The sequence below is a fragment of the Melozone crissalis genome, unplaced genomic scaffold (assembly GCF_028551555.1).
Source record: "Melozone crissalis strain CALT ecotype California unplaced genomic scaffold, PUWL_Pcris_2 ptg000019l_1, whole genome shotgun sequence".
Taxonomy (NCBI): Eukaryota; Metazoa; Chordata; class Aves; order Passeriformes; family Passerellidae; genus Melozone; species Melozone crissalis.
The window spans coordinates 27,494,061-27,521,385 of NW_026535797.1; the positions used below are offsets into that span (position 1 = coordinate 27,494,061).

At 39.5% G+C, this 27,325-nt stretch overlaps 1 protein-coding gene across 1 annotated transcript in view; it reads left to right on the top strand.

The window, feature by feature from the left end:
• GRID1 (glutamate ionotropic receptor delta type subunit 1) overlaps window positions 1-27,325 on the top strand; it is a 483,165-nt gene that overhangs the window by 189,310 nt on the left and 266,530 nt on the right. Inside the window, exon 3 of the mRNA XM_054277149.1 lies at window positions 5,726-6,010. Within this exon, the coding sequence (XP_054133124.1) occupies window positions 5,726-6,010 (285 nt within the window). The remainder of the gene's footprint in view (window positions 1-5,725; window positions 6,011-27,325) is intronic.

The following is a 27,325-nucleotide window of genomic DNA, read 5'->3' on the forward strand; positions in this document are numbered from 1 at the left end:
GGAGTGAATCTTTGTATAAATCAATATTTTTAATAGAAGTGTTCTCAGTGATATAGATGAGATTATTCTATACTTTTTTCTGCCTGATCAGCTGGTTTTGCACAAACCCAATAAATTTTAAAGGCTTTTTGAGCCCTAAAGTGGAATAAAATGTAGATAGCTAATAGTCTTTTGCCATTTTTCTGGGTTACTGCATTGGCTGTGGGCCTGTGCCCTAATTTCATGGTAGTTTCTTATGTACTACAGCAGAAACAGTCAAGTTTTCCTTAGATATGTGCAAAACCCTTCTGTGGTTTGTGTTACTTTGGCTTTACCTGGAAGAATTGTATCCTTATCCTTTTGAGTGGGAAGTATTGCTTGGTAGATGCAGTCTTTCTCCTTGCATCATTTTCTCTGTCTCATTTCAGTACTCCAACAAACCTCCCAGAAGGACTTTTTCCATTTAATTTGAGAATATCTCTGTGGGCGTGTTTCCTGCAGACCCTACATCTTGATCTAAGACACAATTTTTCCAACTGATACATTTTTATCTCCTAACTCTTGGTTGTTCTAGTGTTTTACCCCAAAATTTTGTCTATCTGTGTTTATCTTGAAATTGGCTAATTAACTAAAACGCTAATCAAATTTTATACCCATAAATAATACAATAGTTCATTTGTATATAACACATGACATTCTGCATCTGCTTGCTAGTTCAGTTGGGATCTGCTAATGATGCATTTTCAGCAGATACTACAGGCCTTGATAATCTCATGGAATGTTAGAATTTAGGTTCCCAAGACCAGGGGTTTTCCCCTAGAATCTGCTGTGTTCTTCAGACTTTTAAAGATGAATAATGTGAAAAATTAGTTTTCTGTCAGATTGACTGAGGCAGTAGTATGGAGGCAAGCATGAGGTCCCTTGTCTCAGCAGGAAGGTGGCTTTCAAACCTAATCACAGACACTTAAGTGGCAACTTAGCTAATCACTTCATTGCAGAGTGATATAGCATGTCTGAAGATATCTTCCTTCCTTTCAAAACCTTTCCAAGCAGAAAGGCAGCAGCCTCTCCATTTTCAAACAGTGATTTTTTTTTTTTTTTTTAATGCAAGTTATTTGTGATTTGGATGATTCTTCATTTGCAGTCAGTAAAGAGTTCCTAAGGATTAGTCAAAATGAAAAAGAAAGAAAAATATTCAACTAAAGACTTGAAGAGGATTTATTTAATATGAGAGGGTGTCCAGAGTGGGCAGGATGGTGATGCCCAGAAGTGAGAGACAGAAAGACATGGAAGTTTGAAGAGGCAGTGTGAATGCCAGTAGGTGGATATATTGTTAGAGCTGAAATTACACTGGCAGCTGCTCTCTTTATAATGGAGGAAACAAAGGATCAAGTTTCTACTCTTTTCTGATACTAGGAAGTCACTGAAAGGGAGACTGGGAGATGGTCATGTTGTCACATTGCCAGGAGCAAGATAACAGTTTCTCTTGGAGTATTTTAATCCCCAGTGGTTTGGAGAGAGAGGGATTTAATTACAGACATCTGAGATAAAGCTCTTAATGCAAATATCCCCATGAAAATTGTGCCAAATCAGGATTTTTCCATCTGCCTCTGTCTTCACAATTGGGAAGTACAGGAAGCAGTGGTAGGAATGCAAGACCTGAAGGATGATTGCAGCAAAGTAGAGGTCTTGCATTGTCTCACGTTTCATGAGGAGTGATGAGAACGGTCGTGTGGATAAGGCCAAGTCTGAAAATTATTAGTTTCTTTTTCAGGCTCAAGTGTGGTCTTAATGGAGTTAGAGTTGGGGTCTGGAGTTAGAGAAGTGGGTCACAAAATGAGAGAGTTTTGTATATATTGATATGATGTGAGAAGAAAATGAGAGGCAATAGATGGAGAGAAAGCAGTGTCTTGTGAAATACTGTGATGAAAATAACAGTTCAAGATTGAAAGTCAGTCAAGCAGATCTGTAAAAGGAAGTCTGCAAACAGATTTCAAAAGAATAGTTTAGGAGAGATACTTCACCAAAACAGTGACAAACAGGATTAATCAATAGTTTGGGAAACTTCAATGCAATCCAAGAATAAGCTTGAGAGATGGTCTGTTAATGGAGACCAACACTGAACAAACACCATGACATGATTTAATTGGCTTAAATACATTAATGAAGATCCTTCAGGCATGATGATGTTCATGTTTTCATTGTGTTAGACTACACATTTCTTACGTGTGGTTTGTATGATGTTAGTGGCTTCCTAAAATGAAGTTTGATGGTGATAAAGTAATTCTCAGTACAGTAAACTAATATCTGTATCTGTTTAAATAGCAGTCAAATCTGGGGCAGGATTACCAGAACATTTCTGTCCTTTCATCTGTGGAACAAATACTTTCAAGGCCTTATTTCTTAAAACCTATCTAAGTAAAGATATCTGCAACATAAATAAATACTGAGGGTATTTTAGTCAGAAGACTATTAAATGTATATTACCATAACTATAGTAGTTGAAGATCACTGAAGTTCTCAAGGTGTTTTGATTCCCCTTTCCCTTATGTTGGTAGTTTGATATGGACCAAAGCTTTTCAAATAAAATGTATTCAGCTTGTCAGAATGTCAAGATCAGGGTTATGAAATTTTTATGCAAAAATTGCAGGTTCTTTTGAATGCTAATGAAGCTGCAGCTGATAGACAGAATTAGCCATTTACTCAGTCACAGAGTCAAGGATATTTGATTGTTGCTGCAAATCCATAGCGATTGTGAAGCTAAACAGAAAATTGCATCACTTTTCTGTGCAAGAAATTGTAGGAATGTGGGGGAAATACTAAAAAAAAAAGTGGTCCACCAGAGTTTTCTCCCAAGATTGTGTAATCCTTGAATGTTCCCTTGCGAAGGAATTTTGAGATGCTTTAAGATCTAATGAGTTTTTTAATGGAGTCTGTTATGTTGTTGTTCCCCATTGTGTTACTCATGTAAAAAGTAATACTTTCCTTCTTTATGTCCTCAAAGCTTATTCTCACCCTTCAGTGCAGTAATTGTGGAGAGGTTGAACTTCTTGGAATCCATTGTATTTTTGTATAACAAAAAAGATTCCTCTATTAGGAATGACATGTTCTGTTTCACATTCTGTAATTTGACTAAAGAAAGCAATTCAGAAAACATGAAACTTTTTTTTCTTCTTTAGTCATTCCAGTTTTTATTGCCTGCTATCTCAAAACAAAGGCAAGAGGAGCACACACGTACTAAGTAGCATATGCTTTCAGGCAGAACGTAATCAATTGACAAAAGTATCAGAATGTGGAAGCATACTGACTAATTCTTCAATTTAACCCGTGTACACAAGCTACAAAACACTGGGAAAATGCCTCAGCTGTAATGGTCTTTGCTGAGCTATTTCAGCTGTGTTTGGTGGGCTGTGCTAGGAGATAAGGGGGCCCATTTGCTGTGATCTGTTGTCTCTCTGGTCTCTCTGCTTTAATAAGCAGCAGCTTTTGGTTAGTGTCAGCCACTGAATGAAGGTTTTTCTTGTTATATAACTGGTGATCAGCTCTGAATTTTGCAAATAAGTGACTCTCCAATGCAGCCTCCCATCAGAAGGGGCTTTGTTTTTTGTCTCCTTCTGTCTGGTTTGCAAGTAAATTGTTCCTGCTACAGCCCCGTGTGGCTTGCTGCTCTCACCCTTGGTGACAGCAACGCTTGCTGGTTGGTGATCTCTGCAGGGGTTTATGGCTCAGCTCTGCTGTTCTCTCCCTCTGTTCTCACTTCTCTGTTCCCTCCCCTACTGTGACTAAATAAATTACCTGTATGACATGTTCGGTTTTCTCTGGCAAGAAGCCTGGGAAATCAAATCTGTTCCCAAACCTGGGTCTCCCATTTGGCAAATATAATGCCTCCCTGCTGTTAAATCAGGTCAGCTCTCAGGAAAAACAAAGAACAGTTTCATATAGCTATAATCAACACAGAGTAAATTTAGATAATGCAGCTGACATATGTTTATGGTAAAGACCATCAAGGAAATAATTTTAAAAGCTCTTCATCTTTGTTGCATCAGGATACATGGTGAACATTCTGTGCACAGAGAAGATCAAACAGTTTTTTTCTGTTATCCCATATCAAAGTGAAATGTATCTATTTTCTGTCTGGTCTGAGAAGATTTTTGGTGGAGTGTTTCATTGGTTGTGTGAGAAACAGTTGTGTATTTAATTATGCAGATTGATGTAATTAATATTAATTAATACTTAACTATTAATTATTCATAGTCTACTTCTTTTGACTTTCTGGCCTCTGAAAGTGGAGATATAAGTGTTTTGAGGAGGATAAATAAATGCCTTTAATAGACTGTATTATTTTTTCTGCTTTTCCACTGGAGATGAGGCTGCAGGTCACCTGTGGCTGTGTGGCTGCAGTCCCACAGGCTGTGCAGTCTCCTTGCAGGGGGAAGCACCAACATGGGCAGCCTCCCTTCTCCAGCTGGAAGCTGAATTTCCTGCTCAGCTCTCTGGGTGTCCCATGGGGCTCTGAATTGCACCCCAGAGGTTCTTTGTTCATGCACTGTTAAGGAGCTCCTGCAGACTGCCCAGGGCTGTGGAGTGTCTCTAGTCTCCCCCTGTCCGGCTTGACTGTGCTGGGCAAGCAGAGCAAGGGTTTGCTGTGGGCAGGCTGTGCTTGTGCTTGTTGGGGTCTGAAACAGTGCTGAACCCCTGAGCTCGCCCCCAGCCCTCTTCAAAGGTGGAGCAGGCAGTTCCTAGTGCCCCGGGGGCACCCTCAGGGCTAGTGCTAGCCTAAACTATGAGGGTCTCCTGTGCTGAACTCCCAGGGCTGACTGTGCTGCCATTTATTCACTAGAGTTAGTAAAAACCACCATTCCTGGCTGTCTTACACTCTTACACAGTCTTCTCACCACTACTGACTGAATTGCTGCTGAGGGCCCTGGCTGGAAATGTTTTCTAACTGCAGCTGAATATCAGGTTGCCTGATCTGGAGAGGTCCAGCAAGAACATGACATGTATGGTGGCCTGAGTAGCAGAGCAGACTGTCCAGGCCTCTCTGTGGTCTGTTTTTCAAACTCAGCATGAGAATAATGGTTCATTCCCAAAAACAGATGGGGTCAAATGTATATGCTGTGTTTTCAAATGATATGTGCTTTTCCAGATCTTTTTAAGGACAGCTACAGTGTTGCTAGTGATTGTTTAGTCATTCATGGGTTGTCTTGGTTCTAAAGAATGCTTTTGTTATTTCTTCAGTGCTTTGAGATGCACAGTGAATGTTTTTTATCAATTTAAATTATCAATTTAAAAATTCCCTCAAAGCTCTGCTGTATGAGGCAAGTCCTTGGAATGGAAATTGCTCTTTATTGTCCAAAATCTTCATCCAGTGTATCCAACGAGGATTAAGGGGTTAAAGCAGTGAAATGAGTTTTAAAAAATGGGAATTCAGTTCCTGCATGCACCAGGACTGACCTGAAGCAAGGACCATCATCTCCATCCACATCAGGTGTGTCTCAGGGACTGGCAGTAGTTACGTTATCTGTCCTCAACTTTGGTATACCAGGACAGATTGCAGATACTGTGTCCTACTCTGAAAGTACAGGCCCTAACTCCGAAAGGCTTCAGCTGATAGCGCGATAGAAATAATTTCAGCTCTGCGTTGATGGCAAGGGCAAAACCTTCCTCATTCCCTTCTTAGCATCGAGGTTGGCCAAAGGAATTGCTGAGCTCGTTCAAACGCTGCTTTGCATCTTCTCTTCTCCAGCCTGCGACCTGATGACCCTGGGCATCTTGGCGCTGGTGACGTCGACGGGCTGCGCGTCGGCCAACGCGCTGCAGTCGCTGACGGACGCCATGCACATCCCGCACCTGTTTGTGCAGCGCAGCACGGGCGGCTCCCCGCGCACGGCCTGCCAGCTCAACCCCAGCCTGGAGGACGAGGAGTACACGCTGGCCGCGCGCCCGCCCGTGCGCCTCAACGACGTCATGCTCAAGCTGGTCACCGAGCTGCGCTGGCAGAAGTTCATCGTCTTCTACGACAGCGACTACGGTAAGGACAGCGCTCCAGGCACCGGCACGCTGGGCTCTTCTCAGCTGGGGGGTGGGGAGTGAATGGAAAGGGAAGGGTGGAATAGATGCTGGGTTTTTCACTGACAAAGTGTTTCGAGTGGATGCCGGTCTTTGTCTTGAAGGAAAGGTTGCTGTGAAGACTAGTTCCTAGAGAAGGAGCAAAGTTGCTTAGCAACACCTACCCAGACAGACAAAGTTTGAATCTTCTCACACTTTTTCAGTAAAATATTAATCAAGTGTTGACATTGATCAGCAGGGGTCACATAGATGTGCAAGGAAGTTCAGCATGGTCTCTACTTGTTCCAGAAAATGCTTTCTATCAAAACTGAGTACTGTTCTCTTTACAAATAAATTTTCACTATAACTATTACTTTTTCTACATGCTTCCACACACTATCCTGTATCTGGACTAAGTTTAGCAGTGATATTCCTGGCTTTAAACTGAAAAGTAGAGTTAGCATTTTCTCTAAATCTCATACATTTCCTTCAGCAAAATTCTTCCTTTGAGCTGAAACTCGAGGAAAAGGAATCTCTGCCCTGGTACCTTATGATAGGCATAAAGAATAATAAAACCCCAAATCTCTCATTGTGCCAGCCTCTCAGAGGGAAAAGGAACTGTGTATACTTTTTTTTTTTATCCCCTCCCACCCCTGCTCAACTGATATGAACGCTGTTCCTTATGTTTAGCTTGTGGTATAGTCAGCAATCCTGTCTTAGGATACAGGATCTGTAATGGGGAAAATAAATCTTGTATGGTGTTTTTTAAAACCATACTAACATTTTTGCTTTAAAATGTGATGCAAAATCTCTTGACATGGTGATTTAACATAAACAGAATATAGAAAAAGCAAACTTTAGGTTAAATTGCAGAAGGAAAAAACAATCTTATGTATGTCTGTGCAAATATAATTTAGCTTTTATACATCTTCCACCATTGCAAAATAAATCTTTATTTGCATTCTCCCTTTATGCTATCAGATTTTCAGTGGCAAGTGAGAGAGAAATAGCATCTTTGGTTTTGAAGTTTGGTTAGTTAGTTTTGGGTGCTAGTTTTGGTAATCCTGAGTCTTGGGTGCAGATTTCTCTTCTCAGTTGCTACACAGTTATTTGCTGTTTCTTTAGCAGGAACATTGAGGATGATGAGGATGGGTTTAAGTAGGAAATCAACTGAGACTGTAACATCCTTTTAACAACATAGAATTGTTTTAAGCATGAGAAGACTTCCATGATGCTTGTAGAGCTAATCTGTAGGCTCAAAAAATCTAGTAACCCAGCAAATCAACTGTTCTATAATTACTGTCCTCTGTAATGCTTGACCAGTGAATGCTTTGAAAGCAGAAGTCACAAGGTTTGTGGTAGGTGTTCTTTTGGTGGCCTTGTGGTAGCGATAAGAATGTTGCTCTTTAGCAGAGGATTGGATTTAAAGAGCTGAAATTATTCTAAAAGTTAATTTCAAGAATGAAAGGGGAAGTAATAATCGTATTAGGATGTCTTGGAAATACCGCAGGTGCTCAATGTGCAAACTGCTATTTTCCCTACTAGCCTCTCTGCTTACTGAACTAGTCCACTAACTGCACCCTTATTTCAGTGATGCATCTGTGTTTCTTTGTCTTTTTCTTCTTTTTTTTTGTTGCAAAGCCTTAACATCTCAGTAGCAAATCCTGAAACCCTTAATTCACGTACCTCTAAATTCAGTTATGATCAAATTGATCTTTTCTATTTGGCACAGGCTGTATCAGTAAGACATTAAGGTTATGGAAGACTGCCACAGGCATTCTTCTCCTTCCAGTGGGGAGTGTGGTGTGCATTGCAGCTGCTCTTTGCTCTCCTTCTCCTCATGGCTGTGACATCCATCTTAGGCTAATTCCAGTAGAATGATTTTATTTGTAAGAATTTGGTGGGAGGGGTTTCCATAAAGTTCCAGGTGAACCTTGCCAGATCTGGGCATGGATTGGTGAACAGAGGATAAATAACCAATCCACCTCCCAGGGTATTGCATGCTGAGCTCCAAAACAGATGCCTGGCTCCAGGGGCATGGCCCTTTCCTCAGCACTGAGCTTCCACAGAGCCCCGCTCCGGTGTCTCCAGCAGCACCTCCCTGCCCATTGGGCAGGAGCTCCCTGATGGCCATGATGAGGGAGATCACATATTTGTGACTACAGAGAGTTTCCAGCACTGAGCTTTGGTTGGGTTTTCTATAATAAGTGGTCCTTCTCTACCTGGCCTCTGAAAGTTGTACCGTTCCTTTGATTAGTGTTTTAATTTGTTCATTTGCTGGTCTCTAAAGGCCCTTGGTGTCCTCCTTGTGGAAACTGTCAGGTTTTCTGAAGACTAAATAGCATTGCACAATTTAAAGAATGTCCCACACTGTATTATGTTGAAGCTGAAAATTATTTATTAAAGTTATTACTTGTCCCTTTTTTGACATACATTTGGAATTATAATTTCTGTGGAAAAGTAATGGACTTGGCTGTTAGAAACACAGAGTAGTTTCTGAACAGCCTAACAAGCCCCTAGTATTCTTGTGGTTACAATGAAATATGCATTTTTTCACACTTAAATGACAGATACAATGTATGCACATCTTCAGTGAAAGCATATAGTTCTTTACAGTAAAATGCTTCAAAGTCTACAACTAGAAATTGAGAGATTCCTGCGGAGCTGTACCAATAGGGGAAAGATTGGTTTATAATTGTCCATTCAGTTTTCCTGTATTTATACAAGAAAAGATAGAAGCTAATAGAGATATTGCATCTTCATGATTAGCCCTTCTTTTTGCATTTCTCTCATTTATGGCTTGTGCATGGTTTCAGAAGATGCACAGAATCCTGCTCCCCATTGATCACACTGGGAGGCTGCTGTTGCTGAGGCTGACGTTCAGTTTTTGGTGAGAAAAACAGCTGCCCTTAAGTTTGCCAACGTCTCTCAGATGGTGCTCTGTGGAACCAGGTCCACCCAGCTGTAAAAGAATTTGCAACAGAATTCAGATCTGTTGTGTCATCCCGAGGAGGTTCAGTTGTGCTGATGTGTTTTGAATTATGTTTTCCTCTACAAGAGCATCTTTTGTGCCTCCATATATATTGCAACAATGTGCACAGGCCTGCTGGGAAGTTTAATATTTTATTTTGCTGACCTTCTGGATGTAAAAGTATCAGTAATCAAACTTTCCTGACAGAAAAATTGGTAGTGGGGCAAGTTTCATAAAGAATCATACCAAGCTGTAAAATGACTATCAGTTAAAAGCAGTGGGTGCCACCCACCAGAAAATGAGGTTGGGAAATAAACAGTTGAAACTGTGCTTCTAGGGTGAGCAAATAAACAGATGTGTGGTGAGAGGACGGATTTGAGAAGGCTTTTGGAGGCTGGTTGTGAAATGAAAACAATGAGGCATATTAAATCATATTTCTGAAGAGAAATGTGAGTAATAGCGATGTTTTCACTAGATTAACCTTACTACTGAAAAACTCTTTTTATCTCTATAGTTAGATTAGGTCTCTGCTTTCCTTCATACATGTCTGCATATCTGCATTACAAAATGTAAGTTAAAATAGGGGCTTTTTATGATTTCGCTTTGTCAATGAAAGTGGTATTAGACCTGTGAAAAGTAGCTGCAATAGTTTATTCTTAAGTTTTGGTGTCAGTAAGTGAGTGTTGTTTGCTGAAGTGTTGTATAAAAGTTTTACAGAAGAAACTTTTGAGGATCATTTGACCTCCCAAACCAAGCTATGAAGCTTGGTTCCTACAGGAGAAAAACGCCAAGGCCACAGTTTATTGATTTTAAATTTTTTTTCCCCCAAGATTAGAGGTCTGTTCTTTTTCATTGACACTGCATTAACTTTGAATGCTACTTGATTCATCTTGCTATGTGGAGGGAACTTAATTTTTGATATGACTGGTTTTGTAGGAAGTTGTGTTTCCCACAGTGATTATGTGGCAGTTTCATTTTTGAGTCCTGCCTGTCAAGGGCCTCATCCATGATTGTAATTTACAGGAATTGTTCTGTTAATAGTTTTACAGCAAGATATATTGGTCCTGGAACGGTCTGTCTTTTGTCAAGATTCCTTTGTGCAGGCTGCTAGCTTGCATTTATTTAATTTGCAGAGGAATGTAATGAAAATTGAGGAATGCATGCATTTGCACAGTCCACGTGGGGCACTGCAAATCCCTTGTGATGTGAAACATTGACTGTCACAACAAAGAAGAAGCAATACAGGGCATTTGCATATGAGCTACTTTCACCTTACCTGCTTTAAGTTTTCTTTTATCCTTGTTTATAACTTCTGCTTTCTGTGTCATGATTTCAGCTGCCAGACAACCAGTTTTGCATCACTGGGGCTGCCATATTTCCAGTGAGCATGCCTTGCTTGACATAAATACAGGCAATGTGACACTTGAGGCGTTGAGCCACCTGTACCTGTGTTGGTCGTGCCTCTTCAGCAAATCTGACACTGCCAGGAAGTGTCTGACTTGTCCTGCATGAGCTGTGCTGATAAGAGTGTGCATGTGTTATTAAAAATACCTGGTTTTCTTCCAAATGGTTGATGCATCCCAGCTGGAACTGTTGTGGAGAAGCTTGAATTGAGATTGCTGTTTAACAGTAAGATATATGGATTTTAGGCAGCCAGCTGCAGAGAAATTTAACTTTTTTATGCTCATCAGTCTGCAACAGCAATCACTTAGGGAGGGAATCCTCAGCCACCTCTACATTGATGCTGCTGTATGAGGTAATAAAGGGCAGGGATGGACTGGGGCTAAGCACCTTTTCACCCAGCAAGGAACAGAATTGCCTGAGTATTTATTCTGCACAATTTCTGCAGTACCTAGTTACTCAGGCATAACTGCACACTGGATGTCTAGTTTCCAGAGTTGTATAAAATCTACCTGGAAAAATGAAGGCCTTCCTGTAAGAAGTTTTTGTCTTTTAGTGTATGATCATCATTGCAGCTGCAGAGAATGCCAGGAAAGAAAGAATTCAGCCAAGTTCTCCAGGTCCAACAGGGAGTTTGTAATACCATGGGGTAGATAAAAAAAATTGACCTTTTGACTTTTACATTGAATTTGATCTGGAAGCTATTGAAGAAATGGAATTGTGTTATCCTTGAATCACTTTTCTGACTGTAGCAGCACTTAAAGTAATTGGTCTGCTTAAATTAAGCATGGATTTTTGTCATTTGTGATGGTATTTCTTTTTATTTAGTAATGCATCACAGTATATAACACCAAATGTAATTAAAGAAAGTCAATTTCACTTCCAATTATTACTTATACATTACTTTTAATACTTTGATTTTTAAGGTGTGTGAGTGTGTGTGCTAATAGCAGCAGTGAGATTTCCCCCTCTCTAATCCCCAGAATTCCTAGCAAGGTATGGGAGCATGAGCAGTGGTTGTTTCCCATAAAACATATGAAATGCTTCCAGGACAGTGCCTGATGTGATATACAAATGATCCTGAAGTTATGGTACAGCCTTTATTCTCAATGTGTAATATCACAGCTTTCCTGTAAACTTCAGTGGTAGCAAAGACCAGTCAGAGATCTCTAGACCAAGAGTTTGGGCAGTTTCAGGCATCTTGTGTCACACAGAAATTCTAGGCAAGTTCAGGAAATAATTCTGAACTTTCAAATAGTTTGAAAAATGTTTTGCAAAGAGATGATGCACGTTCTTTTAAAAAATTCCAAACCCCCTGGACCAACACTTTCTGAACAGAAAGTTTGCACTCTGTATTCAAAATAGATATTTTAAAAATCACTTAATCTTAAAAGGCTTGAGAAATCTCTATCTGGGTGGATGCTCATGAGAAATGGTAATGAAAGATGTTAGTAGAAGCAGTTTTCAACCAGTTTTCAGCTCAGTCCAAAAGTGATTATTAATCTAGTCCTGAAAGCTCTTGTTGTTCATTCTTTAATGTCTCTTTTTAAACTCATTTCATTTTAGTGACCAGCCTTCAGGCTCAGCTTTGTAGAAACTGGGGGCTATTGGTGATTATGTTTTCCTCTCTTTATATTCTGAAACAGAATAATACAGCACACACTATCTAAACAAAGGGCAACTTCAGCAGCCTGGAACCAGAGGGTGCAAATTAATTCGTTTTGGACAGAGAGATCTTTGGGAAGTGTAGATGTCATCTGTGGAAAGCCTAAGTTCTTGACTTTCTTTCCCTGACTGAAGGTAGATAGAATCTCTTGAGTTAGACCAATGGCATGAAGCTCAGCAGTTGGTTCAGGTGTGTGAAAAAGACTAGGAGAAATGTAAGGATGATTTGGTGTACTTGAGCGGGGAATGTGAGGACCCCATTCCACAAAGGGAGTCTCTTTAATTGAGATTTGTTAGGGACTGAATGCTTACACATCCACTTGGAAATTGTTGAATGAAAGCATAGCTGGACATTGAACAGAAAGGTTGAAGTTTGTCCTGGAGTACGTACGCAGGGCTTCAGGCAGTGACATAATTCTGAGAAAATATATTCAGATATCTCAATTTGCAATGAGCTTTGAATAAGTTCCCAATCCCCACTGGCTTTCATGCAAACAGTAGGGGAGAGGATTCATCTGTGTGTATACATATACATGCAAACACACACATATGTATGGGTAGATTTAGATATAGAAATATTTATATAGAGAGATATTTATGTGTGAATTTCAAGAAAAATAGTAAAGGAGTGCGTCTATTTATATACATGCATGTGTATACACTTGTGTGTGTATACACATGCATGTATATAAATGTGTATGTGAGTCCATATGCAGAATCAAGGAAACATTTCCTCTGCTCCTTTTGTGCCTTTGCCCAGTCCCCCAGTAATCCTTCTGATGCCACTCTGTGCAGAACTTCTTTGGGTTCTTCCCTGTTTGGAGACTGTTTCTGGTTTGTTTTACCCAGTTAAGAGTTGATGTGGCTTCCTACCACTTCTTTTTGTTTTCCTTATTGAGACAGAAATTCCCATTCCTTCTCCTTCTCACATTTATGTGTTTTATTTATTTATTTTTCTTATGGCTGAACCTTTGTGTGGGTTTTCTGGCTTTCTTCAGCACCCTGTCCAAACTGTTTTCAATGTCTAGCTAGCTGTGCACAGCAGCACAAATTGCACCTCCCAGCCAGACATGTGCAATTGGATTGAGCTGTGTGGGCCTTTTATACCTTCTGCATTTACTTTCTCATGTATTTAATGTTTGAATCTGGTGCTCTGGGTGTTAAGAATAAGTTCAATCATTTGAGGAGAAAATGCATCATTAGACTGTAAAAAGTAAATAAAAGGCAGAGGAAAAAATGTTTCAAAGTTTTGATTTTTCAGAGTCAGAGCCCATTTCCAATGTAATCTGAATGTCTGAGTTCTATTGGATAGTGATTTAATATTCATCATCTTATAATAGCATTTGTTTAAGTGGAAATAATGCGTTCTTTTTTGTGTACAAATTGAATAAATAGCATTAGTCTCACTACTGGGGAACATTGAGTCCTACAGAGATAGTTTTTAAATACTGGGTATTTTGTTTTAGTGTCTCTTGCTTTAGTAGCCAAGACTCAAATAGACTGTTTCTTACAAAGCCATATGGGAGAATTATAGAGGCCTTCAAGAAAGATACAAAAATTGAGCTGGGACATCCCTTGCAATAATTTAATTGATTTTTCCGTGTTATGAGAGAGCACTAAATGGCAACAGCTACTGTCACACTATTTGGAGACAGTAGTTGAATTCATCAATTTGAAATGTCTTATGGGGGTCAGGAACTATTGGCAGTCCCCACTTCATTGAATAATTTAGATTGGAAAAAGACCTCTAAGATCATAAAGTCCAAATATCAACCATGTCCCTAAGTGCCATGTCTACAGGTTTTTTAAATGCCTTCAGGGATGGTGACTCCACCAACCGCACTGCTTCTCTGGGCAGCCTGTTCTGGGGCTTGGTGACCCTTCCAGTGAAGAGGTTTTTCCTGATATCCAATCTAAACCTCTCCTCATGCAGCTTGAGGCCATTTTTCATTGACCTCTCACTTGTTACATGGTAGAAGAGATGGACCCCCACCTGGTGACAACCTCTTTTCAGGTATTTGCAGGGAGAGGAGAGGTCTCCTGTGAGACTGCTTTTCTCCAGGCTAGACTCTCACAGCTCGCTGAGCTGCTCCTATGGCACTTGGCTCCAGACTCTTCACCAGCTGTGTAATCCTGTAAGCACTGCATGATGTCACCAAAGTCATCTGCTCCATGGCCTTCCACCTTCCCCGCACCCTACCTCATCCATCAGCAAGAATCAAACCTTGGGGTGGATAAATCTTCAGCTGTTGCATAGCAGATGAGGAAGAGAGCTCAGGAGAGTGATTTAGTGCCGGTGTGTGGTGTTGGCTTGAATTTCATTTCCAAAGTTAGAGTGATTTCCTCTGCTCTGCTTCTGGCCACTTTTGCTTACATCAACAGCAAAGCATCTTCTAGCAAAGTATGCATGGGGAGTCAGGCAAATACAGAAACTGTGCAACAGAAGTATTGTTATGTTTATACCAAAAAACCAAACAACATCCAGTGTCTGAAGAACAAAATGCCTTCCTTGCATAACAGGCCATAACCCAGTGATCTCACTTGTCCTAATGCAGTTCCTCAGTAATTCTCAAAGTCAATTTGCTTTGGCCCACTTGCATGAATATTTGACATTGCCATTAACAGGAATTAAGACATATCTCATCTCCCAAAAGCCATATAATAATGTCAAAGGAACTTTGTTAAGAAAGGAATAATCCATTAAGTAGGACCAGCATTTCTCTGTAATCACCTTTCTCCTTCAAATGACAGAATCTTTACAGGAAGGAACTGTCATTTATTTTTGTCATTGGAATAATAATCCTTCCTGCTGTGGAAGAATAATTAAAGGTCAAATTCTGGCATTGTATTCATGAGTCAGCACAGCCTGAGCACCAACACCTAACTGGACACCCCACCAGGCCCTTGTGGTGCAATAGAAATCTTGACTGAAGGAACAGCAGTGTGCTTTTCTTTTCAGTGAAGATTTTCTCTGTTGTTTTGCATTAAGGATGCTTTGTAATGATTGCCTTATGTATGGAAGCATATATGAGTGCATCACATTATTTAAAAGTAGTTTGGACCACCCAAAGTGTGCTCTCTCTATTTAGCAAGGAGCATTTGGTGACATTCTGTGGCTTTGCTGTATAAAGAAGTATCTGTGGGAGTCTTTGTGGTGCTGTATATCTCTTATTCTCTCCCATCCTGTGCAGCCATATAAGTGTGGACAAGCTGTAATTAAGTGAAACAATATATTAGAGTACTAAAATAGGAATAACAAGGGCAGCCTTGCAATGGGAAGGGTGGGAGGCGAGCAAAGAGGAACATTTAAAATGCTGGGTTAGTGGCCAATTAGTGGGTTTGACTGAGTACTCATGACAGGCGTATTTAAGTTTTCTTTCCCTCAAATCCTAATTAAATCATTGGAAAGAGAAAATTCCAAATTATGGTAGAAGGAGAGCCTGCAAGCCCAGAGACAAGTGAGTTTGGCAAGTTCAGCAGCTCCCAGTAACCACATACTGGCTTCAGGGAGATGTCACAGTGGTGTAATGGCAGTGATGGCACTAGGGGTTGGAAGTGCTTTTGAGTAGAATCTCAGGCCATCCTCTTCCTGTTCAGATTCCTGTTATTTAGCCAGTTCCCTTTGGGTCTGGTTTAGACAGAAAAATAACTAATTGGGAGTAAGAGAAGTCTTGAATATTTTTTTGGTTATGCCAAAGAACAGTAAGACATTTATGGTCTCTTCAGATAGATGCCTCCGAAAGGTGTTTGATGGTTTATAATGTGCTGTGCTTGAATAAAAAAACAACCAACCAGTTAGTAAAGTGGCAAGATAGGAAACGACAAAGTTAGCAATGAGATTTGTCTGTTTCCCTTTCTGTGCTTAGCTATGGTTAAGATGGCAGAGGAGCTTAATTTCACTAACTCAGCAACACCACTGCACTTCATTAAAAAAAAATCACCAGGGTAAAAATTAGCTAAAAGCTTCACTTTTGGGGGGAAGGAGAGAAGGAACTTTGTTTTTAAGGCTGAGGTCTATTTTATTGCTTAGGTTAAAGAATCTAGACTGAGTTGATTTAAAGAATAAATTTGAAAAATGTATTACTGGTTCTCAAATTATGTAAGAGCTGATGTGCACTACTCTGAAAAATGAGTGAAAAGTCTCCTCGAAATTCAGCTGTTTTTCTAAATTCAATATGTTTAGGAAATACAGGTGATCAAGGCAAGAGAGAGCTCTGAAGTTCTGCTGTGCACAAGGTTGCACTGTGAACTTGTTTGCAGACTCTTAGACAGCAAAGAATCAACCCAGCAGCAGCAGGTGCTTGCTCAGGTTTGACATCAGGGCTTTCCAGAAGAAAAGGGTCTTGCAGAGTACCAAGGCTACTAAAAGCTTTAATCAGATGTTGTTAAACATGAGGTATTCCAAACATTGCACACAAAGTCACAGGACTAGTGAGTGCTGCTGCTCAGGAAAGGAGTTTGTTCCCAATGTTTCACTGTTTAATCCCTTTTGTGTGCTAATTAACCTTCTGTGTTTCCTCTTCCTCAGCTGATGTCAGGAAGATTCGTTGTTATTCTTATATTGCATCATGGATTGGAATGGAGTAAACCATCTCTATGAGTTCTAAAAACCTGAGTCTGCAGTAGTTATTGTGAAGGTTTAGGATGGGCTAAAAATATTTGAATTTAATCATGGTTAATGCAAGATTTAACTTTCTCTTGGTCACATTTTTAAATTCCTCTACAGATGGACTTCTCCTTTGCTTGAGACTTAATGAAATTTATTCATCACTTTATAATAAAACCAAACAAATTTGAGATCCTTCTGCTGCAGAGGGGCTGGCAATACCACCTGAGGGAAAAGGACATCCTTACAGAACTAATAATCACCTCAGGCAGGGGGGAGTATTTGAGGAGCTCTGACCCTTTACAGGAGACAATTGCATTTTCATACCAGGTTTATAATATTAATATATGAAGAAGGATTACCCTTGTTGTCTAGTAAAACAATAGCTAATTAGATATTTGGTTTTTAATAATGATGAAAGTTAGTGTTAGACAATCATTTGGGGATTCTGAATGGTTGTTTGGAAAACAAAAAGCCTTGCTGAATTTCTTCCTAGTTGTGCTCACTGCTGCTCTTCAAGTATTGCTTCAGTAGAAATCTGTAGAGACATGTTTTTTTATCATGGATTGATTAGAAAATGAGGAGGTAAGAAAACCTATGGGTTTTGCATGTGACTGAAAGTGATTTTGGACATGTTTAGATCAACATGCTCCTGAATGTTCTTATTTGTGTTACTAATCTAACTGGAAAAAAAAGATAAAAAGTAATGATTTGAATATTCTCTTTAGCAGAACACACTAACCAAAATAAGCAGCAAAATGTTTTTTCCTTAATAATGGTTTAAAGACTGGAAATTGGCAAGCAAAAGGAGACCTGTGGGGATATATGCAAATAGCTTTGTTTTCCCATATGTCTTGGGTGGGAGGATGGCTGCTTTCTCTTTAGCTAATTCTTTATGTGTTAAAGAGATGTGGTGTTAGGGGAAAAAAATCTTTATTTATGTAAAGGATAAATGAAGGACTATGATAATGATCTGAAAGAAGTATTTTCAACATTTAATGTTTATTGCTGTTAATTACTGTGGTAATTGTATAGAAGTGGTAATGTGTGATGGTAATTGCTAGTTTATTTTTTTGAAACATATTAATGCATCCACAAGTGAGTTTTTCATTAGAAAATCTTGTGTAGGATGTAGCCATGTTGTCAGACACCAGACTCTGCCCACAGCCTGTCTCATGGTGGGGAGTCTCTTATAGAACTTGACTGACTTATATGAAACATCATATGTTTACAAGAAAATTAAGGCCAAATAGTCATTAAACTTAAAGACCACAAAAGCTGGCAAGATGCTTCATCTCTGTGCTTTCAGCTTCAATTGCCAGTGAGAAGTAATTGGACTTTCAGTGTCAGTCAAACCAAAACCAGACCGATTTTCATTGACTTTTAGAGCAATCTCTTGGTCTACAGATTGTTTTGCCTTTTGAATACATTTTTACCAAGACCTTTTTAAAAAATGTGACAAGTTTTAATTTTACTGAAATTTAAGGAAATCTTCCATACACCAGTTTAACCTGTCAGTCAGATTTACTCTCGTGGCCCTTAACCTCCTGGTTACCACATGGTTTGCAGCAGCAAGCAGTGCTTGCATCCCTGTGGCTTTTCCACAGCTTTTCTGTTCCAAATGTTCAGGTCATAGGTTGTGTGTGTGGTTTAGATTAGCTTGCTTTTTAAAGAGTGGCTAACATTTATCACAAATGAGGTTAATTCCTCTGGTGAGGGTTGAGCTGAAGTCCCGCCCCTTAATGTTTCTTACAAAAATGTCAGTAACAGAAGCCAAGCCAAAATCTAGTTGTTCACACTTTTCATGTGAATCCTTTCAAAGAAAAGGTGGTGTGCCCTACTTTGTCATCAGTTTTGAAAAGAAGCGCTGAGTATTGATTCATAATAGGGGTTGTATTTGTTGGCATTCCTGTTGGAGAAGGCACTTCCTCCTCTTTTTGACACCTTGACCCAAAGGGCTTAATTCAGCAAGAGATTATTGAACCAATTGGGTTCTTCAGGAGGGGCCTTACTGTACTCACAGGCAGTTTTGTTCTCCTTGTATTGAGGGTGAGGAAGTGAGATCAGTATGTATTAAGTCTGAAGTGACTTCTGTGTTCATTTGTGGTTCATCTGACAGCCATGCACTTTGCAGTTAGTGTTTCTATTTAAGGTACAGGCTTTGTCTCTCTCCTTGCTTCACACAGCAATGGGGAAATGGAACCATCTCTATTAGAGGTAATTGGTAAAAAGCCATAACAACTGCCACACTATGCACTGGGGTTTATATCTCACTTTACTTGCTGAGGCTGCAAGTCAGAGCTTGGAAATGATTTGCCTTTCTCCCTTTGTAATAATGTGCTGCTTCTGAGGCTTCACTGGAATGCAAGTCATGAGGACTGGGTTATTACTCTGTCCTTTGCTTGTGAGCTTTCCCTCACAATGGGAAGAGCTGTGGAGTCATTTGGGCAGCATTAACTGGAGGCTAATCAGGAGCTGGTTGTCTTCCTTCCCTGCAGTCTACACAACAGCTGCCTGTACAGTGGCACAGCAGCTAACAAATCAGAGCCAGCTTTTTGGGAGAGCTCTGTTGATTTGGCATGTCTGTCCTTACAGCTGCCCACCCACTGCTGAGACTGACTGGTGATGTAAAGGGTAGGAGAAAAAGACACATGAACATATTTGCTGAGACTATTTCAGGGGGCAATTTTTATGTTTTTACTCATGTCCTCGTGCTGACATCAAGTGTTGTCACTTATTGCTCTACATATGTGTGCATATATGTGTAAAAATGTGTACATCTATGTGTAAATGAAGACAAAAGACAGTTCATACTTGTCTTGATGAATGTCACTTGGAAGCTGTAATTAGAAATTGAGCTTAAAATACAGAGGTAGCATAAATACAAAAAGACCCCCAAACTTGTGGAAATAGGAGTTTGGTTTGGTACCATTTAGACACATGGATAAAGGTGGTATTTCTGGGAAAAAAATAAAAGTTTCTTGGGATTTTTGGTCGTGGGTTTGTTTTTTTTTTTTTTTTTTTTTTTTTGTTTTTTTTTCCAAAACAGCATCTAGCTTTTCAGGCTCCCAAGCAAGTCAGTTTTACGAAGTTGGAGGGTAGGAACTAATACATAGCACTCGGTCTTTGTAGGAACATATCTTCATTGAAACTGCACAATTCCTTGTGCTATTTCCTTTGTGCACACACAGCACAAATGTGAGGTGTTTGTATCACGTTTGCAAGTGCACATGCTAAAAAGCCAACACAGAACCTACGGGTAATGAGCCCTGCCTGTAGCTGTTAGAGCTATAAAGGTTTTCAGTTACAACTTTGTTTCAAGGTAACCCTGTTACTTCTGTTTACCATTTTACTTTTCAGATTTAATTTGTTGTGTTTGGTCTGTCCTGAAGAGTGAATGTTTTTGGCAAGGTCAGGTTTTGTAGGTAATGTGATTTGTGTTGATTTGTGAACACCAAGGATGTGGCAAACCCATTGGAGTTTGTGTGAGTGCTGGGAGCTGACTACCTCTTAGTGTTTTCTTCTCTTCTTGCTTTTCCTTCCCTTTCTCTGATATTTCAGATGGAAAGTGTGAGATTTCCATCACACCACACAGTGTGTGCCAGGCAGTCTGTTGTCAGGGGCTTCCTGAGGTAATGCTGTCTTCACCATGTGTTGGAGGTATGCAGTGTCTTGTCCCTGCCATCTCCCTGTTCAGTCAACTCTCTGTTATTAATGGATGATCAGACTGGGGGGTGCAAGGAAATCCACGTTACCTGAGGTAGCATTCGTGCGTAGGCTTTGCTGAGAGCTTCTGAAAGCTGAGTCTGATAGATGTGGTGTTGGAAGTTAGCTCCATCAGCTCCATGCATATTATAATTAAAGTCAGGCAAGCTGATAAATATTGGAGATGGTTGGCTGTAAATCCTGATGATAGTCAAGGTAAAATATGTTCTAACTTAGACGATACTGAAGTAAAATTACCTGAAGGACTTGTCTCAAGGACAAAATCAACATCTTTTTAAGGACTAAAGTATTTCCTAAATTAAATTAAAAGATAAGAATTAGATGTGATGTTAAGATGTTTGAAATTGTGAGAGCATAGAAAATTTTACTGTGAATTTAATCACGTTTTGAAGGACTTCAACCTGAATGTCCATATGTTAGAGAAATGAGAGCTTGGTAGACCATGGAGGGACATTTGCTTTGCTGCACTGGTCTTCCTGCTTGAACACTCTTGTTTACTGTTGGAAGCTTAAAGTGATTGATAATAAAGCTCTCCACAATTTTATTTCTGTCATCTGTAGTGTTTGATATTGCCATTAAGGCAAATGACAAAAGGTATGCAGGCCTGAAGAGATGTAATTGTAATACAGCAGTGAGGCTTTCTATGTTAGTTCCCACTCCCTGAGACATTTTGATAATTGAGAGCTTGTTTCTGCTTTCCAGTGTGTATTAAAATGGTAATAATTACATAATCTCAGTCCTATCCTGCCATATTAATTTTGAGTTCCCATTGTGTTGGCCTCTGTTTCATTGTACCCAGATGCTTATATGGCAAACATTATGACTGGGAGGTAATTCTGCCTTAGGTAATGCTCTTTTTCTCTAATGCCCTTGTATACTGATGATTGAAAGTTTAATATGTTTACACCTAGAGGATTCCTGCATCAAAATCGTTGTCGTCTTTTGAGAGTGGGATATGCATAGATAGCAAGTGTTTAATTCATCTTCCTATTTTCCTATTTTTGATTAAAGATTTTTTTTTTTAATGAAGATGTCTCTTAGTGAGAGGGGGGAAGAAGGGACAACAGGAGAGTAAGGTTGTTATTTTTGTCTGTTGATTTTACGAGTGTGTTGGGGTTGGAATTGTTTCACAGCACTATGGATGATGGTTTGTTAGGATGTTTTTAACAGCATCATCCCTGGACAGTGGGGGATGCTTTGGCTCCCTGGAAATGAAAGGTGGATGCCACTGCTGACAGCACTCTGCTTCACCCTGCAGAGCTGGGGAAAGGGTTTGGCACCAGCACCGGTTTGGCTTTGGGCAGTGTTGGAAGGCTTCAGGAGTGCTGGGAGACCCAAATGGCCGGGACCAGCTTGTGGAAAAATGGCTTTAGGTTTTGGATAAAAACATGGTCCCTTTCCCATAGCTCTTCTCTCCTCTGTCACAGATTGAGTTAAAATTGTTTGAGTTTGATAGTTGAGTTGTTATTCAATGCAAATGGGCAGCACAAATGGGTATGCTCTGCTTTCCAGTTTCACAGTGGCTGGGGTTGGGGATTTGTGCAGCACAGGTCTCTACATCCCGCAATATTTTTTGCCAGTCAGGGCTGGTGAGAAAACACCAAGAATTCATTGCAGAATGATTGAGGTATAGGTCATTTCTATGCTGCAAATGTCTTGAAAATTGTTAATATTTTTCCTTCACAAAAGTGAGAAATAGTTTTTCATAGTAATTCTTGTCCACGAGAAATGCAGGGACACTGGTATCTTCAGACATTAGCAAGGAGATGAAACTCCTTGAAGAAATGCTGGTTTTATTGGCACAATATCAACCTACTGCTGACTTGGGGTAGTTGGGCCTATTTGGTCTATGAAGTCAAACTTTTAATACCTTAATCATGAGTTGGAAATATAAAAATGCTTGTATTTTACTTAATTTTTGATTTATTTGGGGACATTTTGAGTCGATGTATGCAACATAGTGTTTCAATAGATGCAGTTTTCATCTTTAGAGGCAAACATTATTTCTCATGCATGCTCTCTTTCTGAAAATGCTTGGGAAAAAAGGCCAAATAAATTAAATATGCAGATGCTTTTTTCTATATTTTTTGGATGTTGACCTTCCCAGAACAGCAGTAATGATTAGTGGTGTTTTGAAGGCAGACATCTCGCTTTATCTCTAGAGTTTTTCTGTATTTTTGAAATGTTAAATTGAAACATAAATGGAAAATGTTTACTTTTATCTCTGTAACTATTTCTATGTAGTTTTCTGTTTGTTGACAGGCAGCACTTTGTGTTTCAGCACTGCGCAGCTCCAATCAGCACACTGATCTTGATAATCACTTTGTGCACACTTTACCAACACTTTGACATAATTTTCCTTCCTTTTTTCCTTTTAACCCTTGTATTTATTGAAAAGCCCTTTCCATTTATCAAGCTCTTATTATCTTTACTAATAAAATTGTGATGATCTCCAGCCTTAGAAAAACATCACTGTTTGGGGACCTGGTTCAGCTAGAGTTCTACATCAGGAGCTCTTTTTTTACTCTATTTTTAATGAGAAAATTGCTCTTCAGATTGCTATACAGGAGTTGAACATGAGGCATTTATGAAAGATGAGACGTTAAACCTTCGAAGGCACACTTCCCTTATTGCAGGCTTGTCAATGTATTTCTGCCCAGTTTGGAATATTTACTAGTTTAAAAAAGTAAAAAAACCCAGAAGAAAATGTATTTTCCTCGTATGAGTTCAAGTTTTTGTTTCCAGTTTGGACATTTCAGTTTAAATTCTTGTAATTACTAATTAGTATTGACTGAACATTAACAGAAAGCATTGACTACAGAGGATTATTTATGCCTTTTGTTTTCCAATTTTTAAAAAGCACTTAAAAATTGTTTTTGTTCAGGAATATTCCTAGTTTTTCCATACCTTTAGAGAACCAATTCCTTTGAATTTAAGTTTTTCAGTTATTTTGAATTCTGTTGAAGTTAGGTTGCCACATAGGTATTTTCTAAAAGCGTGTTTGAGGAATTTTTGATAATTTATGTAAACCTGCATATACACGTGAATGTATTTATAAGCAATATGATTTGATGTGTTTGTTAAACTCTTTCTCATACTTTTATGTTTTTCAGAAACTATAAATCTGTATTAAGAAAAGGTAGGGCGGTACCTGATTTTTTTGTAGGCGTTAAGTTTGTTTGGTCTGTGGAAACCAACAATTACTGTGGATAAAAGCAGATTCAAAGGTATCTTGATGAGCTGGGAGATATTTGTTTATTCTCAATAGAGAATCCAAAGTTTTGGTCTGAGTCTGACTCCAGTGCTTCTGCCTGTAGCAGAGCACCTTCCTGAGGCTGTGTCACACCTGCCATCAGTCTTTGCTGTTAACCTGCTGTCAGTGAGATCCTTCAGCGGGGGATTCCTTGACAGTTCTCAAGTTACAGTGTAAGGAGACAAAATGTATTGCCAGAGGATGAAAGACCACCTAATGTTTTCTCTCTCAAGGGGGTCACTTCCAGAAGGCTGGAGTGCTCTGCCTTTCTTGAGAAACCTCTGTGTTTTGTGCTGTAACTGGTGTGCCATGACAGCTCACATCAGATTTGTGTGACTGTTTTTCACCTGCTGGATTTGAGAACTGTTGAAAACTTTTTCCTCATAACTCTGTGAAGCTGCTCAAGTATTGGTTACTTGATTATTAATATATTAAGACTGTTAGACTTGATTAAGACTAATAGACTTGATTATTAAGAGTATAAAGATATGAAGCTGCAATAGTGCCCAATGCCTTTAATGTGATGGCCTGTCTTAAAAAAAAAACAAAACAAAACCCCCAAACAGGGTAAGCATAAAGTAGTAGGGTAAGTATGTGTTTAAAAGGGTGTCCCAAAGGCCTGCCTGTGGATGTTGCCTGCACTATGAGATGAAATTATTATTGCCAAATCAATAGGGCTGTGTCCTTTAAAGAATTTAATTCCTTAAAACTGTATGGAACTGAGTTCTCTGCTAATTACTAGTTAGCAGAGGGAAGCCTTTGATAAAAAATGAAAATAACATAAAAGAGAGAACTTAGTTTGTAGAATATAATATTAGAAAAATCCTTGTAAGTTGATTGGGTTTTGCCTCCACCACCTCTTGTGTTGTCTTCTACAGTTTGCTTATATTACCTATCTGCTTCTGAGTATTGGCATTCACAGTCAAAACTAGTCTGCTGGTACTGTAAAAAATGAGTCAAATCAGTGTTGAGAATTCTAGCAATAATGCAGTACAAATACTTTTAATAAATCTGTGGATCCTCTGTGTGTGTTGTGATTTCTGCACTGAAGCAGTGAGGTGCTTTGTGAGTCACACTGAGAGAAGCCTCAGGAAATCCCAAGATCCCACTCTATGTGTATAAATATATTTGTTTTCAGATGAGACTCTGGACTTGAATACTGAGGTACAATGCTGTTTTGTTTTTGGGGGGTGTTTTTTTTGTTTTGGTTTTCTGTTTGTTTGTTTGTTTGTTTTTCTTGGAGTGATATGACCGCGGTAGCATCTTTAAATTTCGTGCCTACACATCAGTAGATTCTGAGAGAAGACATGGAGCAGAATGGTTTGGGTTGGAAGGGCACCTCAAAGAACATCTGGTTCCAACCCACCTGCCATGGGTGGAACCTTCCCCTCAGAACCCCATCCAGCCTGGCCTTGAACACTGCCTGGGAGGGGGGGCACCCGTAAATTCTCTGGGGAGTTTGTTCCAGAGTCTCACATCCTCACAGTAAACAATTATTTCCTAAAATCTTCTCTAAACCTGCTCTCAGTTAGAAGCCATTTCCCCTTGTCTTGTCACTATGTGGTCTTGTGAATACTCTATATGCAGAAGAACTTGCAGCTAGGAAACCAATAGCAATCATTTTTTGTGAAGAATATTTTCACTGATTTTATTTTAGGAAAGATGTCATTTCTTATTTACAGTCTGAGGGAACTTGACATCACTGAAACACCTTGGCCTTCCAGACCAGAGCCCAGAGAGGGAGGGGTAGAAAGGGGGAAAGTTCCTCTAATTAGGGTAAAGATAAAGCGAAAGAAAAAATAAAAATAAGTTTGTCCCTCTTTTCCACTCAGAGAACAGAAGGAAATAGAGTAAGCTTGGGGTTTTATGCAAAGTTAGTTTTTGGACAGCCTATACTCAAAAATTATTTCATTGGAAAAAGTGTGTTTTAACAAGGTAATTACTAGGCATTTGCTGAGACTGATTATACTGTAAAAGAGCAGTTTAAAGGCCCAAGAAGAAATAAATGACTCAGAAGGAAAAAGTTGTCATCCACCCATGCAATCACCAGAAATAGAGAAAACTTTTACACAATAACAGGTACAATTGTGGGTTAAGGAGCCAGGAGCCAAGGAACTGTCAGCCTGGAAGGCAGCAGGAGGAGAGCCTGCTGTGAGGAGCTACTCCTGACAAATCCCTCGCTGCCTCCATTCCAGAAATGGGACAGCATTAAAATCAGTTAATGCTCAGGTGATTCTCATTATTAGATATATAATTTAAGACCCACTAGATGAACTTGTTTGATGTGGTAAGTTAGTTGTAATGCATTTTTTTTTGAATGGCTGGGAAAGGCACTATGTTTCTAGAAATGCTCTTTGAACTAGGATTTTTGGTACCACAGCTTTTGAAGGCACATCCAATTTTTTATGTGATTATCTCAGATACCAATAGCAACACAAGCCTTTTGAGGTCTCAGTGCCCTGCTTCTTTTAGCATGGTTTTCTCCAGCTGGTCTGTCTTGGTCACAGAATAATTGGTATTTGAGTTTTTCACTTGAAAGCTGGTTCACGTATGACTGAGAGCTACAGCCACACCTTTAACTGCAGTGCAAGCAAACTAAATATGATCACTACAGATCCAGCTGCTATCACACAGCATTCCTGTAGGGGTAAATCAGACCTGCCAGGTTTGTTCTCACCACTTTGCAGCTCCCTGAATTGCTCTCTGTCGCTTGCTTTACTTGTGTGAGAAAGAAGCTTCCCAACAGTGCTCTCACTGACTCACTTTAGGAGTTCCAGCCAACACCCAGAAAATGCTTGAAATTTTAAAGAGATAAAGGTCCCATGCATGGCTTGTGAATATTTATTTGTTTGTGAGAGCAAAGTTCAAGGCACAGAAGTTTCTCATGCTAGGATGTATTTCTCAGAATATAACTTGAAATCTCAAAGCTGCTTCGTAAGATGGTCTCTAATGGAGAAGTTTGGGGAGAGATAGATAAGCAGTACCATGATCATCTCCTCAATGAATGAACTTCCTCTTTCCATGATTTATTAAATGGGTGGAGCCTCAAAGGTTTCAGTGGGAAATATTATTCCTGAAGTTAACGTGTAAGTTTTTCTTAATGCTCGATAGATGAATTTTGTTTCAGTTGGCAACATTAGGTTGAGTAAAAGAAGCCATTTATTTCAATTCTCAACCTGCCTTCCTCCACCCCCAGTTCAGAACTACAATTCAAGTTGTTGTGTTTGTGAGACTTAATCCCACTCTATGTGAGGAAAGCAGCTCTTTACCTAAGTTACTTCAAGAAATGATAGAAAAAAACCCCAGTATATACAATGATATGTACATATAGTTCTCAAGAGTTGGTTTGAGGTTGACTATGGCAGTTTTGAGTAGCCATCAGCTACTCAAGACTAGTGATACAACTAATTAAATTCTGCTTTCATAGATTAGTGTCAGGATAGAATGGAACTACTTTCTCTTTTTCCAGGCTATCATTGTTCATTTTTAAAATTTTAGTTCCTAAATTTGGCTAGTTGAGGAGAATGGCTTTTGCTGCAGGAAGCTTCAGGTATTATCAAAACAGTCAAGAAGGTACAGATCCTGTGACTGGAGTTGGTAAGGGGAAATGTCATGCACTTACTGTGTCTGCAGGGGTTAGATATGCTTCAGGAAAACAACAGTCCGGACTTGGAAC